The 17,613-nt window shown below is 49.9% G+C and overlaps 2 protein-coding genes across 6 annotated transcripts in view; one reads left to right on the top strand and one right to left on the bottom strand.

Moving 5' to 3' along the window:
* The first annotated feature begins 186 nt into the window (after positions 1–186).
* TNFRSF1A (TNF receptor superfamily member 1A) lies at positions 187–14,278 on the top strand. Its single transcript, XM_079141099.1, has 10 exons — positions 187–476; positions 8,404–8,557; positions 8,806–8,934; positions 9,205–9,354; positions 9,594–9,672; positions 12,246–12,316; positions 12,426–12,539; positions 12,846–12,874; positions 13,066–13,321; positions 13,403–14,278. Exons 1-10 carry the CDS (start codon positions 438–440, stop codon positions 13,708–13,710), a joined length of 1,329 nt encoding a protein of 442 aa, XP_078997225.1. The 5' UTR covers positions 187–437; the 3' UTR covers positions 13,711–14,278.
* The window catches only part of PLEKHG6 (pleckstrin homology and RhoGEF domain containing G6), a 16,697-nt gene continuing 13,179 nt past the window's right edge, over positions 14,096–17,613 (bottom strand). For 4 of the 5 annotated variants that reach the window (XM_079141066.1, XM_079141063.1, XM_079141064.1 and 1 more), the window contains 3 exons: positions 16,251–16,396; positions 14,869–15,555; positions 14,096–14,701 (listed from right to left, as the gene is read on the bottom strand). In XM_079141066.1, coding sequence (XP_078997192.1) covers positions 14,692–14,701; positions 14,869–15,555; positions 16,251–16,396 — 843 coding nt within the window. In that variant the 3' untranslated portion in view covers positions 14,096–14,691. Of the gene's footprint in view, positions 15,556–16,250; positions 16,397–17,613 lie in introns of all 5 variants that reach the window. The other variant, XM_079141065.1, reaches the window with a different exon arrangement.

The following is a 17,613-nucleotide window of genomic DNA, read 5'->3' as shown; positions in this document are numbered from 1 at the left end:
GGTGGGGTGAGGGTGCAAGGCCGCAGGATCTGGGACTCTGGTGCCTCTGACTGGGCTACAAAGCGTTAAAGAACCTTGGCCCCCTCCGCCCTCCGCCCCCGCCTCCTCCCCGGGCTCTTCCTGTCCCTGTTGCAACACCACCCGCGCCACTCTCCCTTCCCCTCCCACCTCTCTCCTCTCTGCTGTAATTTTCTCCTTTAATTTGAATCCTTCAGATTCAGGCTCCATTTCTGGCCTCCAGGGTTCGAGGTCCCTTGCCCTGAGTTGTGATCTCCTCCCCCAAGTCTTAACGCTCAAACCCCACCCCCACCCCAAGGCCCAGACTGCTCTTGGGACCTCCTTGGCAGACCCGTGCAACTCCGGCAGCCGCTGCCGCTGTTGCTGCGCCGCCGCCGCGAGCCGCAATGGGGGAGTGAGAGGTCCACAGCCGGCCCGACATGGGCCTCCCCGTCGTACCTGGCCTGCTGCTGCCACTGGTAAGACCAGGGTCAAAGGGAAGAGTGGGCTGGTGGGCAGGCGCCTCCTGGCAGGAGGGGACCAGACTTTCCAACCTTGGCCTGTCCCTGGTGCCACCCTCAGGTCGGCTGCCTAACCTCAGCCGCTGACAGTTCAGGTTTCCCACTGATCCTTTTCTAGAAGGGGCTGCACAGAGGCAGGGGCAGTGGGGGCAGTGAGGGACAAGTTTGAAAGGGAGAGAGAAAAGGAAGCTCTGACAGCTGAGGAAGTTTGATTGGACCAGGGGGTGTCTGGGAATTTGGGGGCAGGTGGAAGGCCAAGGGTGGGGTGGATTTGGTAGGGGAGAGGGAAGGGATGGGAGAGGGAGGTGGGTCCTCTCAGAGTCCAGAGGATTCAGAATTCAGTCCCTCTGGTCAGCAGGATGGCTCAGGAGTGTGTTGGGCTGTTGGGTGGGAAGGCTGCCTGTGGAATTTGGCTGAGCAACCTGTTAGAAGAGGGCAGGAGGTAGATGACTTGTGAAACGGGGAAACTGAATCTGGGAAGTGATGATGGATTGGTAGGGTGGGTTTGGGATCTGTGTGGTGGTGGGTATTTGAGAGTGGGAAACTGGGTAGGGACAAGGCAACCAGTGGAAAGTAGGCCCTGCAGGCCTCCCACCTGGGGGCCTTCTCTACCTTTCTGCCTGAGCCTCAACTTCCAGACTGGTGGCTTCTGTTGGATGGACTCTCCCTAGGTAACTAGTACTTCCTTATTCTGTCCGGTGTCCCTGGGCCTGTCTTCCAACCCCCTCCCCATAGACCTGAACAACAATCATTTGGTTTCTTATTCCACAGTTCAGTTTGGGGAAGTTGGTAGCAAATTGTTTTCGTCACTGGAAAATGTCCCTTTCATTTCATGGCCTCAGCCTTGTTTTAATGTATCCTTGATCTTCACCAATGTCCTGGAATTATCCTACTCCGATATCTAGAGCCCCCGGCTCCCCTGTCTCTTGGGGTGGACTTTCCCTCCTTTGTGGGCAGACTCTACTGGTTCCCTGACCTTCTGTGGCTTCTCCTAGTGTCTTAGACCCTTTCTCTCCCCACCATGCCTTCCCTTTCTGTCAGTCTCCTGAGCCCCTTTCCGTCCCTCCCTTCACCTCTTCTCTGATCTAGTCCCACATTTCTAGACTCCAAGCGGCACCTACCTGTCTCTGTTGTGATCTCCTTCTCTTCTCATTCTCCTCCTTCCTGTTTCCTCAGTCCCACCCTGTCTTCCCATCTCAAGACTGTCCTTCCCTTGGCTTCTCTCCCCCCACCATCCAGCTGCCCTGTCTGCTTAATTCTGTTCTCTCTGTGGGGTAGATCACCTGGCTTCTTGCCACAGCTGTGTGAACCTGAGCTGGTTATGTGACTACTTTATGCCTTAGGTTCTTTATCTTTAAAATGGATGTAATTGTCATGACTTTGTAGTGCTGTTTTAAGATTAAATAGATGGATACATGTTAAGTGTTTATTCAGTTTATTAAGTGCCTACTCTGTGTGAGACACTGTATCAGGTGCTGGGATTTCAGTGGTAAATGAAATTCCTACTCTCAAGTTTATGGTCTAGTAGGGGAATAAAGTATAACAGATAAAAAGCATTCAATAAATGTTTAGCTTTTATATTATTGTCATTAGTAGTATTAGTAGTAATTATTCAGAGGCTTTACCTGTGTTTGGAAAACAGAGAGTAAAGGTAGTCTGAATAAGGGTAAATGTCTGGGCTGGGAGTATAGCTTAGCAGCATAGCACTTGTCTAGCATTTGTGAGTTCAATCCCCAGCATGGGGTAGTGGGAGAGTACCTGGCATCTAGCTGCTGCAGCCCCAGTAGGGGGTGTGACCACTAGGGACAGAAGCCTTTCCTGGAGCTGAGGGGGCAACTGGAGGCAGGCAGGGTCTGTATAGGGCTGTTCATGGGCTTTTCAGGTTATCATTGTTCAATAAACAGTACAGATCACATGGTACAGAGCACAGAGTGTATGGTATATGTGAGAGCGGGAGGTGTTGGCAGGAATAGGGAACAATGGATACGGGAAGAGTGTGGGAAAGCAAACAGGAGTTTGCTGCTCTCAAAGAGTTTGCAGTCTAGGGGCCAAGATAGCTTACAGGAAAAAATGATTTCAGAACACTCTGGAGGACCCACTGAGGTATTTTGAAGGGTAGTCAGGAGCACTGAGGGGAGGGGTGAACTGGAATCCAGCTGCCTTTCTTTTCTTATTGTTTGTTTTTTTGTGTGTTTTTTCTTGGTACCAGAAATTGAACCCAGGAGCACTTTACCACTGAGCCACATCCCCAGCCCTTTTTTATATTTTGTTTAGAGACAGGGTCTTGCTGAGTTGCTCAGAGCCTTGCTAAGTTGCTGAGGCTGGCTTTGAATTGTGATCCTCCTGCCTGAGCCTCCTGAGCTGCTGGGATTACAGGCATGTGCTACTGTGCCCAGCTCCAGCTGCTTTTCTTGCTTGGTGAATCTCAGCTCCAGGAAACCCAGGTGTTTCCCCAGCTGATTCAGGTGTCTCTCCTAAGCTGTGGACTGGAGCACCCTCTGCATAGATCCTGGGGCCTTCAGTGTACTGTCTTCAACTCATTGTGAGTTCTTGAGAGCATGATTATCTATCTCAGTATCCCCAGCACCCACATGGGGCCTGACACATAGACTGTCCCTTAACTGTTGAATACATTAAGGAACAAGGAATTGGTTGGATGGGATGAGGGAAGGAAAACCTCATAGAAAAGTGGATGTGGAGCTGACATTTAAATCACCATCTGGTGGCTAAGAGGGAAGAAGGCAGAGAAACTGAGAGATTGGTTTGCAGGAAAGTAGAGGAATGAAGAGATGGGATTTTGTGTTGGGAGGTGGTGGGGACAGGAGCTGAACTTACTAGCTGGAATGGCCATGTGAGGAACAGTAGAAAACGAGAGTGGAAACATTGGAGTGAGTGGGTGTGTGTGAAAAAAGAACCTTGAATATGGATCCAGGTAGAGGAATTCATTAACTATTCTTCAGGGGGCCCATTCTGTGCCTAGACTGTGTTCAGAATAAAAGTGCCAGAGATGTTCCTGACGTGTGCATTCAGGAAAGGAATGGAAATGACGTTTAAAGCCAGGCCCTGGAAATGGAGAAGATTCTCACACTTGTGGTGCAAGTTGAAACTTGAACACAGATAAGAAAGTATGTGGGAAGCCTAACAAGGTGGCTGCAGTCCCAGCTACTTGGGAGGCTAAGGCAGAAGAATCACTTGAGCCAGGAGTTTAGGGCATCCTGAGCAGCATATTGAAGATTGGAGCAGGAAAGGGAAGACATTTGTGATCGTCAACAATCCAGGTGTGAGGTAACCAAGGGACAGGAGAGAAACGAGAAATCACAGACAAATGAACTGGCAAATGAACTGACAAGACAGCAGCAGTGTTAGGGACAGGGGCTGTGAAGAGAGGGCTATGGCAAATGTGTTGGTATTGACACCAAGAATTTTGTGGTGTGACACTTGCTTAGGTGAGAGATGAATGAATTCAGTTTGGGGCATGATAAGTGTTGGAGACAAGTGTTGGGGACTAGCCACGTGGAAGTATGGGTCTGACAGGTTGGAACAGAAGTTCCCAATGTTATTTCTGCCTATTGTTGGTACATGCTTTATTCACTTATCAGTGGGTCTCAGAATCTTCAGTAGAGGTGTGTCCTTGTGTGTGCATATGTGTTGGGGGTACACAGTTTGAAAACTCTCCCCAGGAGATAAGTGTACTTCAATGTGGAGAGTGCTACCTCCCTACTTCCCTCTTGAGGTCATCACTGGTTTCAACTGGAATGGAAGACAGATCAATCTGTCAATCCATGTTAATCTGTTCCTCCAGTTCTGTGGGCCTGATGGTACTGAGAGGATTCCTAGGAGGGGAAGACAGGGTCTGACCAAGATACTTTCTGATCTCTCATTTCATGGGACTTGTGGTCTGTTTGGGGAGATCATATCTATTCATTTGAAATAACCATTTTGTGATAAGAGCCCAAAGTAGATATGGTCACTTCATGTTATTCAGGGTTGCTGGGGGCTGAGCATCTAATGAACATAAGGAAAACATGTGTCATCGTCAATGAAGGACTTTATGGGTGGGAGGTGGGATTTCAATAGGGCCCTTGCAGGAGACATCATCATGAGCTCTTCTAAGATCTTGACATTAAACGAACAAACACATTTAAATTTAATGAACACATTGATGTGGGGGAATGACACAGCAAAGTGGGTCCCTGAGTGATGGTTGGGTCAGGGTTAGACCACAGGGTCCATCTCTGCTTCTCGCTCCACTCTGCAACCCCGGCACTAGCACCGGAAGTCACACTTTAAAGTCTCCCCAGACGGAAGTTGTGTGGGGAGATGGAGAGGTGCTGGTCCACCCCCTCAACTGTCTCTCCACAGGAACCCCCAGTTTCCTGCCCTTTCTCTGCCCCAGGCACAGGCACTCAGGCTGGGGTTGGGCCCTCAGAGCTCTCCTCCTGGTTTTGCAGTTTTGCCACGTAAGGCAAGTCCTATGAATTGGGCTCACTTGGCCAGCTGGTACCAGCAAATGGTGCCCATTGATGGGAAGCCTGATGGCGTTGGCACCTCAGGGTCAGAAAGGGCTGGCCTAGGGCATGCTGTGAGCAGTGAGAGACTTGGGAAGTAGAGCTGGCTCCTCACATCCCTACTTGCTTGCTCTCTCATTCCTGGAAATGAGTGTTCAGAGTTCTGCAGTTTTTCCTGTGCAGTCAGTGGGCTTGGGAAGGAGTTGTGGAGCCTCAGAACTGGCCCTATTTTCTAGGGATTATCTGGGGACCTCAGGGAGGTTCCCAAACCCAATGCAACTGGCCAGAATTAGGCAGGCTGTGGGAATGTGGTGAACCCAGAGTGGGAGGGCAGCTTTGGTTTGCTTCCTGCTGGAACTAAGGAGTGTCAGGAGGCTGGTGCAAGAGTCCAGGGAACGGATTTATCTGTCCCTGACTTGTTGAACTAGGAGAAGAAAAAGGGTGAGGCCAAGTTTAAAGGAAGGATACTGAGGGCGGGAAGGAGCTGAGTGGCCCTCTGGGAGAGGTAGCTATTGACCTGATGGAGAGAAGCCAGGGGTTGAGGGAGACTTCCCTTTGGGATGGACCGGGAGGGAGGCATTTCCCTGAAATCTGTGGGCCAAGTGGGACAGGGGTCCATTGCCTGGATCTATTAAGGAGAGCAGGGGGTGGAAAGGGGCTCTGAATAGAGTGGGAGGGAGAGGCCAGCCCCCTGGAGGAAGGGATGAGATGGGATCCCACTTGCTGGCTGGGCCCTTCCTTCTGCTGACTCATAACCCTTGGGGAGCTGGGGAAGCTGCTAGTTCCCTCTCCTCTCCCCTCCATCCCCCTCCCTCTGGACTGAGTCACTGGGGTGGAGCTGCTGGGAAAAGATTTCCCCTTCCCGGATTTGACTTAACCCCCAAAGTTCTGGATAGGGACTGTGTGCGTGGTCTGAGAAAGCCTCACTCCCTGCCTGCCTCTAGGAGGCTCATTCCTTACTGGCCAGAGGTCCCTGAAAAGCTCCCTCCAAGGCTGTCCTGGGACTGGAGCCCCTCAGTGCCTCTTCCTGATTGCCTCTGCCTGTTGGCTTTGCTCCAAGCCCCTTGGATGGGATTCAAAGTGTCAGTGACCTTAAGTACTCCATGTTTTTCTTCGGGGAAAGGAGCCACAAATTTCAGGGTTGGGAAGTTCTTCCCATAACCAACCCTTCCTGTTGCCCTGGAAGCCCCTGCCCTCTGAGTGTGTGGATGCACCCCTACCTACAGGGGTTGCTGTTGTTTCTGTGTGTGGCTTTCCATGTTTGTGTCTGAGGTTTGGGCTTCCTGACCTGCGCAGCTGCCAGCAGCAGTGACTCCCTGCAGACAGGGTGCAACTTGCCTGCCTGCTTGGCAACTGTAGCTGTTAGGATTGTAGGGCCTGCAGGGAGCTGTCAAGGCTGGGTGGCTGTGGGCTGCCAGGTCCTCTTCTCCTGGGTTTCTGTGATCTAATTAGTCTGTTGTTCCCCAGTGGATGCTTTTTTTTTTTTTTTTTTCTTTTCTTTTTTTTCTACTGGGGTTTGAACCTAGAGATGCAGTACCACTGAGCTACATATACAGGCTTTTAAAATTTTTATTTTGAGGGGCTGGGGTTATGGCTCAGTGGTAGAGCGTTTGCCTAGCACCTGTGAGGCACTGGGTTTGATTCTCAGCACCACATAAAAATAAATAAATAAAACAAAGATATTGTGTCCATCTACAACTAAGAAAAAAATTAAAAAAAAAATTATTTTGAGACAGGATCTTGCTAACTTACTGAGGGTCTCACTAAATTGCCCAGGCTGATCTCAAACTTGTGTTCCTGCTGCCTGAGCTTCTGGAGTAGCTGGGATTACAAGCATTACAGGCATGTGCATCATGCCAGGCTTCCCCAGTGTTTAACATACTTTGAGGACATCCTTGATCATTACGTAAAGAGGAAAAGAAGAATTGAGGCTCAGGGAAAACCAGAAATGAAGCCAGGACAGATTAAAGACCAGTCTATTGCTAAATACTGACTCCTGGCTTTGCTTTCTCCATACTGAAACCAGAACCAGGAAAGCAATTTAGCTGCTGTGGGCCTGACCCAAAGCTATGCAGCTATAAAACCTGCCTTCCAGATACCTGACTGTGCAAAGGGCTTATCCTGGACATACCCTCAGCTCCTGATCAGTCATTTAAGCCTGATCTCCAGCCTCTGGCCAGCTCTAGTTACTTATGACCCATATGCTTTTGCCCACTCCTGCTCCCACCTAAACTTTCTCACCCGCCTACCCCAACCCTTACCCCTGAAGTTTTGCTTTGACTCCCCTCCCCATTTGTCCTTACCAACTTAGGGTATGTGTGTAAATTTAGCTGTGGAAGGTCATGCAGCATGAAGTATGAGGGCAGGGTCCTAGGTAAGGTTTGATATAAATGTTTGGAGAAATGCTTGGCTGCGGGGTGTAGCTCAGTGGTAAAGTGCTTGCTTAGCATATATGAAGCCCTGTGCTGAAAAAAAATTTCCTCCTTTTGCTTCTGCCCACTCCCTAGGAATTGTACCTGCAGGAACATCACTCACTTCCATCTGTCCCCATCTGATTTTCCCAAAATACTTTTTATTATTATTTTATTTATTTTTATTATTATTTATTTTTGTGGTACTGAGGATTGAACCCAGGGGCACTCGACCACTAAGCTACATCCTCATCCCTCTTTTAATGCTTTAGTTTGAGACAGGGTCTTGTTAAGTTGCCCAGGCTAGGCTTGAATTTGTGATCTTCTTGCCTCAGACTCCTGCGTTTCTGGGATTACAGGCATCCCCCACCACGCTCGGTTTATCCAAAATACTTTTTAGTGGTATAACAATCCAGGAAAGTTTACAGATCCTAATTGTTCACTTCTGTAAATGTTTATGAAGTGAATACACTGAGAACCCTGCCAGGCACAGATGGAGAAACACCACCTCAATCTTTAGGGTGGCTTGTTGGAAAAAAAAGGGCTATCATGTAAGTGACCTGCCTGTTCCCAATCCAAAACACATTCCCTGGGCTGGAGGCTTAGCTCAGTAGTAGAATGTGTGCTTGGCACGTGGTGGGAGGACCCCAACACTGCAAACAAAGACAACAGTAAACATTCCTTGAACGTTTGCTCTGTGTCCCACACTGTTGGCTGTGTTGGGGAACTCTGAATCAGGGTAAAATAAAGTCTGGGTCTGGGGCCTGCAAACTTTGATTTTGAAGGAGCAAAAATTAGCACACAGGACAGTTAGAGAACAATTAAGCACGAGATTGCTCTGTACCACCTGTCGAAGGGAACAGTTCCATGAGGAGGGATTTGAGCTGTAGAGGTTTTAAATTTGCTGCCACTAGCCTGCCCACCCCTTCCTCTCCTGATGGTGTCCCCTCTCTGGTTCTTCCCCAGGTGCTCCTGGCTCTGTTGGTGGGGATACATCCCTCCGGGGTCATTGGACTGGTCCCTCCCTTTAGGGACCGGGAGAAGAGGGATAGTCTATGTCCCCAGGGAAAATACAACCACCCTCAAAATCATTCCATCTGCTGTACCAAGTGCCACAAAGGTAGGAGAAAGTGCTAATAGTGAGTCCCCTCAGCTGTGGGGCCTTGAGTCTTCCTTTGCTTGTTCCAGATGTTCCAGAACCTGGGTCCCTGCCCCAGGTCCTCTAACTTTACTGCCTTTCTTGGCCTGGGATTTTCTCCCTCCTTTCTTCTCCTAGAGACTTCAGGGAAGGGATCTAGGCTGGTCTCCCTAGTGTGGGCCTCCTTCGGTGAGTCTGAGCTCAGTCTAACCCTGATACCCCATTCTCAGGAACCTACTTGTATGATGACTGTCCAGGCCCAGGACTGGACACAGACTGCAGGGAGTGTGAGAGTGGCACCTTCACTGCTTCTGAGAACCACCTCAGACAGTGCCTCAGCTGCTCCATGTGTCGCAAAGGTGCGTCTCAGGAGAGGGCGAGGGCTGTAATGAGAGTGTGCATGGTCCACACTTTTGGGGGGACTTGGGTGTCCTGTGAAGTATGTGAATTGGTGCTGGGGGGTGTGGGAAGGAATGAGTGTGCTCATGTGGACCTGTGTGCATGGTGTGAATGTTACAGAGACAGATGCACATGGTGGGGAGGCGGGTCATGGGATACAGGGTAAGGAGAAGTGGAGTTAATATGGAAAAGGGATGCAGGACTCAAGCCCCATCTCCTTCCCTCACCAGAACTATTCCAGGTGGAGCTTTCTTCTTGCACAGTGAACCAGGATACCGTGTGTGGCTGCAGGAAGAACCAGTTCCGCCAGTATTTTAGTGAAAAACGTTTCCAATGCGTGGACTGCAGCCTCTGCCTCAACGGCACTGTGAATATCCCCTGTGAGTGTGGCCTGCCTGATTCCAAGCCTTCTCCTTGCCCTAGGGTCAGCCCATCTCCCAGGAGGAGATGCCACCTTCCTGCACCCCTTCCCCATGAGGAGTGTGCTCCTTCCCACTTTTGTGGTCATGGGTCTGAGGATCACCAGTGCTTCTCTGTTCATTCCCACCCTATACCTCCTCTGTTCTGTGGTCCCCAGGGTGTAGGGTGCACCTCCTTTAGCTGTGCCTTCTCCCCACAGGCCAGGAGAGCCAGAACACTGTGTGTACCTGCCATGCAGGGTTCTTTCTAAGAGAACATGAGTGTGTTCCCTGCAGTGAGTGAGTATCTGCCAACAGCAGGTGTTGGAGTGGGTGTGTTGGGGGCTGGGGTAGGTGGGGTATTTGTGACTGAGAGCCTCTAGCAGAGCAAGGGAGACACCCAGAATGCTCATTCTCCTTCTGACCAGCTTCATCAAGACACCAGATAACCCTTCTCCATTCCCAGCAACATGTTCCTCAAATCTTAAGAAATCTTTGAGCCGGGCTCAGTGACACATTCCTGTAATCTCAGCGGTTCCGGAGGCTGAGGCAGAAGGATCGCAAGTTCAAAGCCAGCCTCAGCAACTTTTAGCAAGGCCCTATGCAACTCAATGAGACCTTGTTTCTAAATAAAATATAAAAAAGGGCTGGAGATGGGGCTCAGTGGTTAAGCCACCCAGGGTTCAATCCCCAATACCAAGGACTTGCAGTCCTTCCTACTCAGGTTTTCAAACACTTGGGCAACAGGGTCTATTATTGTTCATTGATTGTAGGACATCAAATACTTTCACATTTCTGAAATCGGATGGCACCTTACAACAACTGATGATGTATCATATTTTAATAGGCAGATTTGTGAACGTATGTTGTGTGTGTGGTATGTCAAGAATGGTCCTCTTATTATTGAGGGCATCGTAGGTTTGATGTGATATGGTATTTCTGCCCCAAGTCCCCTTGACCAGGCCTTCTCACTCCTTCTGGATTCACAGAGGCTGTTCTTTTCTTTTCTTTCTTTTCTTTTCTTTTTTTTTTTTTCTGTACTGAGGATTGAACCCAGGGGTGCTTTACTATTGTGCTAATTCCCAGCCCTTTTTATTTTTTATTTTGAAGCAGTCTCACTAAGTTGCCTAGGCTGACCTCAAAACTTGCTGAGGCTGACCTTGAACTTGCAATCCTTTTGTTTCAGCCTCCCAAGTCACTGGGATTATTGGTGTGTGGCACCATGCCCGACTCAGGGGCTATTCTTGCACACTTGCTTACCAAGAAGAAATTTTGAGGACTCTCGGAGTTGAACTGACCTGGGTTTAAATTCCAGCATAGCCACTTGCAGGCTGTATAACCTTGGGGAAATTATTAACATCTCTGAGCCTTATTTTTCTTACCTTTAAAGAAGGATGTGGAGCTAGGTATATAGATCAGTGATAGAGCACTTGCCTAGCATTTGGGAGGCCCTTGGTTCTATCCCCAGTAACACACACACACACACACACACACACACACATACACACGCACATATGCACACACTTACAAAAGTGTCTGACACCAAACTATTTATTTCTTTTTTCTTTCTTTCTTTCTTTCTTTCTTTTTTTTTAACCAAGCTTTATCCCTTCTTGAGAGCTCCTACTCTCATCCCACATGATGTTCACCATAAGCCTGTGAGGTGGGCCCAAGTGCCTTTCCCTGCTGTCAGATTTCTGCTGAGAACTCATATTCCCAAGCTCCTTCCAACTTCCCCAATGTAGTTATCACTCCATACTTACCAGTGACAGCTCCCAACACGTGAAGATGTGCTGCTTCTATAGAGGACTCTGGCTGCCCCTAGTGAGATGTACTTTTACATTTTTCATATGCATGTTTGATACCCACATGCCCAAAGCCAGGCACTCTTACTAGCAATGTTATTTGAGAAAAAGCCCTTTAGACCTCCTGAGTTAGTCAGCATTCTATCCCTGTGACATACTACCTGAGACAATCAAGTTATAAGGGGGAAAATTTTAATTTTGGCTCAAGTTTTAGAGGTTTTAGGCCATAGTCAATTGGCTCCACTCTTTCTGGGCCTGTGGTAAGGCAGAACATCATGGCTGGAATAAGTGGTAGACCAAAGCTGCTTACTTCACGGTGGCTGGAAAACAGGGAAAGAGAGAGAGACTGAAGGTGTGGAGGTGAATGGGCTGGGGTCCCATTCTCATCCAAGAGCACTCCCCAGTGACCTAACTTCCTTCCACTAGGCCCCACCTCCTAAAGGTTCCACCACCTCCAAGTAGTGCCTCAGGCTGGGGGCCAAGCCTTCAACACATGGGTCTTTGGGGGGACATTCCCGATCTAAACCATAGCACCCCTTTGTGCCACAATCCCATCACCAAAGCAGTGATAAATAATAACTCATTAATAACTATCATTTATCAAGTACTTACTATGTCAGGCTAATTATCCCTATTGTACTGATGAGGACACTGAGTCTTAGAGGTGAAATGGCTTGCTTGTTTCACAGTGATCCTCAATGAATGGGCTGGAGTTTATATCCTGACCTTGACTCCCTTGACTATTACCCCACCCCCCCATGATGGGGATGGAGCCCAGGGCCTGTGCAAATGCTCTACCACTGAACTATACCCTGTTTTGTGACCTTGACTGCTGTTAACTTTTTTTCAGCATAGCCTTTTCAAGATCCCTTCAAATTCCAAAATTAAATAGTTTTGTGATTAACTGTTTCATTCTTCTGCATCAGTTCTCAAAATAGGTTAAATTGCATTGTATTAAGAGAGAACAAAAAATATTTGTAAAGCAAAGTATTTCCAACAATCTCTCTGCGTGTTTTGTGTTCCTCTTATGGTCAGGTCTCTTTTCACTAGTGCTGTCTCTTCTTTTAGCTGTAAGAAAACAGACTGCATGAAGTTGTGCCCACCCGTATCTGAAAATGTTCAGGTCCCTCAGGACTCAGGTGAGAAGAAGCCATAGTGTGTCCATGTTCACCTGACCTCCCGCTACCCCGTGCATCCCTGGCTGTTCCCCCTCCCCTTCTAACTGACCATGATCTGCTTTGTCTTCAGGTACCACAGTGCTGTTACCCCTGGTGATACTCTTTGGTCTTTGCCTTTTTTCCTTACTTTTCATTGGTTTAATGTGCCGTTATCCACGTTGGAAGCCCAAGCTCTACTCCATTGGTGAGTGTGGCCTTTGGGAGAGGAAAGAGTGTTTGGTGGGGATGTGGGAGATAAGGTGGGTAAGATGGAGGGATATGAGAACAAGTGTCCCCTTAGGTTGCTGTTGAGGATCCCAAGCTGGAGGTGGCCCTGGATGGCTGGTGGGAGGTTATGTGGCATCAGCAGTTCTCTAGTCCCTAGGGCCACATAGTTCCTGAGGCATGTCACCACAAGTCCCTATGGCCAGTCCCAGTGCAAGTTGCTAGGACTAAAAGGAGAAGTGAAATTTATGACACTTTTTTTCTTTCTTTCTTTCTTTTTTCTCAGTTTGTGGAAAATCAACTCCTGTAAAAGAGGTAAGATGAAACCAGGGACCTTCCCCAAACTTCCCTGATTATTCCTATAATGTTGGAATACCCAAATACCTTTCACCACATGGGTTTCAATAGTAATTCCATCTAGCCCCATCCTTCCCCCTCCCCAAGAATAAAGAAGCTGGGGTTCTTTTCCCTTCAATTTCACGAATACTATGCCTTCTGTCTTTCAGGGGCAGCTTGATGGAATTACTACCAAGTCCCAAGCCTCAGCCTCAGGCTTCAGTCCCTTCCTTAGCTCCCCTCAACCCTCCTGCTCCGTCTTCACTCCCAGTGAATGGTCCAACTTCGGGACTGTGTCACCCGGAAGGGAGGTGGTCCCAACCCACCAAGGGACTGACCCCATCCTCACCTTGCCTGTCACCTCCACGCCCATCGTCACCCCAGTTCAGAAATGGGAGAACTCGGCCCAAATACAGCGCCCTGATGGTGAGTTTGGAGGGAGCAGGATTGGTTGGAGGGTGCGAGGCGGGGCCGCCAATAAAGGTTGATTGTCTTTATCCTCTGCAGCGGACCCGGCGACCCTATATGCGGTGGTGGATGGAGTGCCCCCATCGCGCTGGAAGGAGTTGGTGCGGCGTCTGGGACTGAGTGAGCACGAGATTGAGAGGCTGCAGCTGCAGAACGGGCACTGCCTGCGCGAGGCGCACTACAGCATGCTGGCTGCCTGGCGGCAGCGCACACCACGACACAAGGCCACACTGGACCTACTGGGCCAAGTGCTTCGCGACATGGACCTGCTCGGCTGCCTGGAGGACATTGAAGAGGCGCTGCGTGGCCCCGCCTCCTTCTCAACCACACCCAGGCTTCTCCGATGAGGCCACGCCCCCGCCTCCCGGAAGAACACTGCCCTGGTGACCGCTGCTTCCAACTCTGGCAGCCTACAGGGATGGTCTTGCGGCAGAGATGCCCCCGGGACCTCCTTTTCTGGAGAGGAAGGACCTTGGAGGGGCAGGCGAGAGCCGGCAGCCACTTACCCGGTGCTACCCCCGGTGTATATAGCTTTTCTCAGCTGTCTGAGCACTGCCCACTGTGTGCAGCACCAGGAGTGGCGCGGGTCTGCTCGTGGCTTGGCTGAGAGTTTCTACAACCCAAGGAGTGCTTGCTGGGATAGGTGCTCCATGCCTCATGCCTGTTTTGGTTGTAGAGGATCCAGCAAGACTGCTCAGGGGCCCCTGGTTGGTCCCGGGCCCTTTTTCACCATAGATAAGCAATCTTTTTATCAGTTATGTTACACTAATGGAAACTCGGCATTTGCCCCTGTCCTGGTAAGCAGAGTAAGCTGAATTGTCCCATGGCAGGGGCAAGCACAGAACAACGGAACTTCACCTGGAGCTGTGGACTTTTGTAAATACACTAAAACTGGGAATTAAACCTCTGAGTCTGGAGGAGTAGTCATTCACTGTTAAGAGGTTGGGGCAGAGACGGCAAATCAGAGCAGTGCAATGGGGAGCAGCTCTGACTAGGGCCAGTAGTCCACCGCCATCATGCTAGCTTATAGAGGAGAAAGCTAGGCTCATTGTGACTTTCCTCCCCAGGTCCTCTTTCTTCTCACCCTCATCTAGCACAGACCAAGCAGTCATTTTGTGCACAACTTTTATGTGGGGCTCCTGGGTGTCTATGATACATAAATTTACAGTTCTTGACCCCCATTGTCCAAAAAGCAGGAGGCAGGTGCCTAGGTCAAGCTTCTTAGTGGGAAGTGTGGTCCTTGAGGTAGAGTCCAGGTTGGGGGTGGTGACCAGCACGCTTGGGGAGACAGTTCCTCTGAGAGAAAGGTGAAAGGGCCTCAACATTCCTCATACCTCTCTGAAAGGGAAGAAGGTAGGTGTTAAGATCAATGGCAGTGAGGGTCAGGCATGGGGGCCCTTCCCAGCCTTGGTCCCTGCTCTGCACTGCCCTCCTATACCGCCACCCCACCCCCAGTTCCATAATACACCTCTTCCCTCCCATGCCAGCTTCCCTTCCGCACTTACGAAGTAGACAGAGGGGTGTCCAGTTTTATGATGTGATGCCCACGCATCCTCTGCAACTGGGCCCTAGTCAGTTTCCGAGGTCTGCTGTCCCCAGGATCTGGGGCTCCCTCAATCCTTTGACTGGCCAACTCCTCCCGGATCTCTCTAAGCATGTCCTCAGCCCCCAGTGGGCGGGAGCGGGGGCTATAGCTGGGGCCTAGGAAGAGAGGCCCCTCATCTTCTGAGGACTCCCAGGGGCTTTCCTCAGCAGAGTCAGTGTGGGATGGGGAGGAAGGGAGCTGCCCCCGAAGTTGCGCCCGGTGCAGGGTTTCTACCACCACATTCCTCCCCGCTGAGGTCCCCTCTTCCTCCTCTGACCAGGTAGGTGGGTCTCCCCTGGGAAGACTGCCCCCTCTTCGAATCCCTTCTGGCAGTTCAGGGGCACTACGGCGTTGGGGCGCTTGGGGGTCAGGAGGCTGGGGGCGCAAAGGAACATCTCGAAGATCCAGGGTGGAGAAGGTAAGGCGAGGGTCCCGCTTAAGAGCCCTGGGGCGCATACGGTTCAGCCGGGAGTGGGACCCTTTGGGGGAGCTTGGCATCAAAGTGCCATAGCCAGAGTCTGAGGTATCATCCGGTACAGAGGGAGCATCTTCATCTGTATCTTCAGTCACCACAAGGTGGGGGATGATGATGGTGAACTCAGGAGTCCTACGATTAATAACCACTGGTCAGACTCAGATACTTAGGGGTCAAATTCATGCCTAGATGTCTCTCTGGATTACTCTATTCAGAAATGGCTCCTCCTCCAAGCTTATCTCCTATTCCCCTTACATGGCTGATTGCTTTTCTCATTTCACCAGCTACACTGTAAGCTCTAAAAGAGCTTGCACTGCCTCTAAGTCATTTTATCCACAGAACCTGGTCCAGGACCTTGTATCAAACAGGTGGATGGAGCGGACTCAGAGCTGGGGGGTAACTCAGGTTATTTCTCAGTGATGGGTTCTTTTCTCCATAAGCATGGTGCTAAACAGCTGTGTTATCCTGGATGAACCTCTTTCACTCTGGAGATTGGATATGTAGCAACCCTGCAGCTCTGATATTCTGCATATCAATATCCACCTGCTTATTCTGGAGCCTGCTCCTTGAAGGGAGTTCATGTGTCATGTTTCTGCTTCCTTTACCTTGTGCCTATCCTAGGGTCACCCTAGGCTGGTTAATCCTACAGGCTGTTCCATGCATTCCTTCACATGGCTGGTACTAACCTATTCTATTCCAGCTTGTAGCCTGTGTTCCTCTATCTGTGCCAGTTCCCTAAGGCTGTAGTGTCCCTTCTCAACCTTTTAGGTTTCTTCTCTCCCCTTCTTTGCCAGTGGATACCTCCTTTGTTGGTGTGTGAGTCTTACCTCCCCTCAGCACTGCTCTGAGAGCCCTCTGGGGAAGGCGTGGAGGGCCTGGTGCTGGGGGACTCCCTGCCTTGGTCCCGGTAAAGGGCCAGGAGTTCCCTCTTCTGTTGAACATACTCCTCTGCCTTCAGCTTCTGCAGGGTGGCCTGGTGGGAGTGTGGGGGGGGGGACTTTAATTATTAAGTATAAATTATAATTTCTTCAGCAATTGCTGTATGCTGGGTACTGTGCTAAGTGCTTTCCATATATTATCTAGTTTAACCCTCACAATACCCCTCTGAGGCAGATATGTTTACCCCTACTTTACCAGTGAGAAACAGAGTCTGGAAGTTTAAATAACTATTGAGGGATAGTTTTTACAGGGTGGTGCCTGGGTTTGGTGGCACCAAACTCTAGAGCTGGTGCTGGGGAAGAGTGGGGGAAACAGAATGCCCCCTTTCCACCTGTACCCTTCTCCCTGCTTCTCTTTGGTAAACCCTCAGATATGCTCCCTCCTTCAGGCTGATTGGGGTGTTAGTGACATAAGTACTCTGAATGGTACTGGCCCTCAAGTTGCTCTTTGGGAGCATCCTTCTCTCACCACTTGGACCTCTGCCCTGAAGCTGGGAGGTGCAAAAGGGCAGAGGGTGGGTAGAAGCAGGATTTGTCCTAGGCTGAGAACTCTGCTGCCCTTTAAAAGAGGGAAAGCAAGACTGTCTTTGGAAGGATGAGAGGAGGACACATTATATTGCCTGCCTTGTTTCTCATTTTTATACAGGTGTATCAGAATAAATAGTGACATCTAAGAGGATTTACACAGCACCTCCACATGCATGTGGTCATTTGCTACACAGTACCACTCTGCAGGGTGGAAGGCAGGTGCAGTGATTTGCTCAAGGTTGCATCAGTAGAGAGGAGCAAGCTGGCCAGGGCCATTCTCCTTAAGTTCAAGTTCAGTAACTGCATAGATTTTCATGGGCAGCCTTGAAAGGTCAAGAGTTACTGAAGGATGCTAGCTTGGGAAGGAAACAACAGAACCTGAGAAGAGGTTGTAGGTGGAGACTTGGCAAGAGGTGGGTAGAGGTGGCTGCTGTGGGCTGCACTGAGATCAGTACTTACTTGCATGGCCATGTTAAAACTCTGAAGTACTTCCTCAGAGCTGGTAAGGAAATGGCTGCAGCTTGAGCCTCCCCGCTTCCTCCCAAGGCACAGCAGGGTCCTCAGTACTAACCCCACCCCCACTGCTTCACAACCCCTCCATGGTGCTCCATTCTGATTCTTTGATGCCTTATTAGTTGTTCCATATTTTTAGTTTCTCCCCAACTTGAGTTATATGAGCCAGCAGCTCCTGGGCTTTACCAAAGCTTCTCCAGAAACACTGGGG

The sequence above is a fragment of the Sciurus vulgaris genome (assembly GCF_902686455.1).
Source record: "Sciurus vulgaris genome assembly, chromosome: 5".
NCBI classification, from domain to species: domain Eukaryota; kingdom Metazoa; phylum Chordata; class Mammalia; order Rodentia; family Sciuridae; genus Sciurus; species Sciurus vulgaris.
This window is presented reverse-complemented; position numbering and strand designations above follow the sequence as displayed.

Excerpts from the sequence above, each read along its gene's own strand:
- TNFRSF1A (XM_079141099.1), top strand. The coding sequence starts at position 438 with ATGGGCCTCCCCGTCGTACCTGGCCTGCTGCTGCCACTG. Across the intron at positions 9,355-9,593 it reads CGGCACTGTGAATATCCCCT|GCCAGGAGAGCCAGAACACT; the intron begins GTGAGTGTGGCC and ends TTCTCCCCACAG. Across the intron at positions 13,322-13,402 it reads CCAAATACAGCGCCCTGATG|CGGACCCGGCGACCCTATAT; the intron begins GTGAGTTTGGAG and ends TATCCTCTGCAG.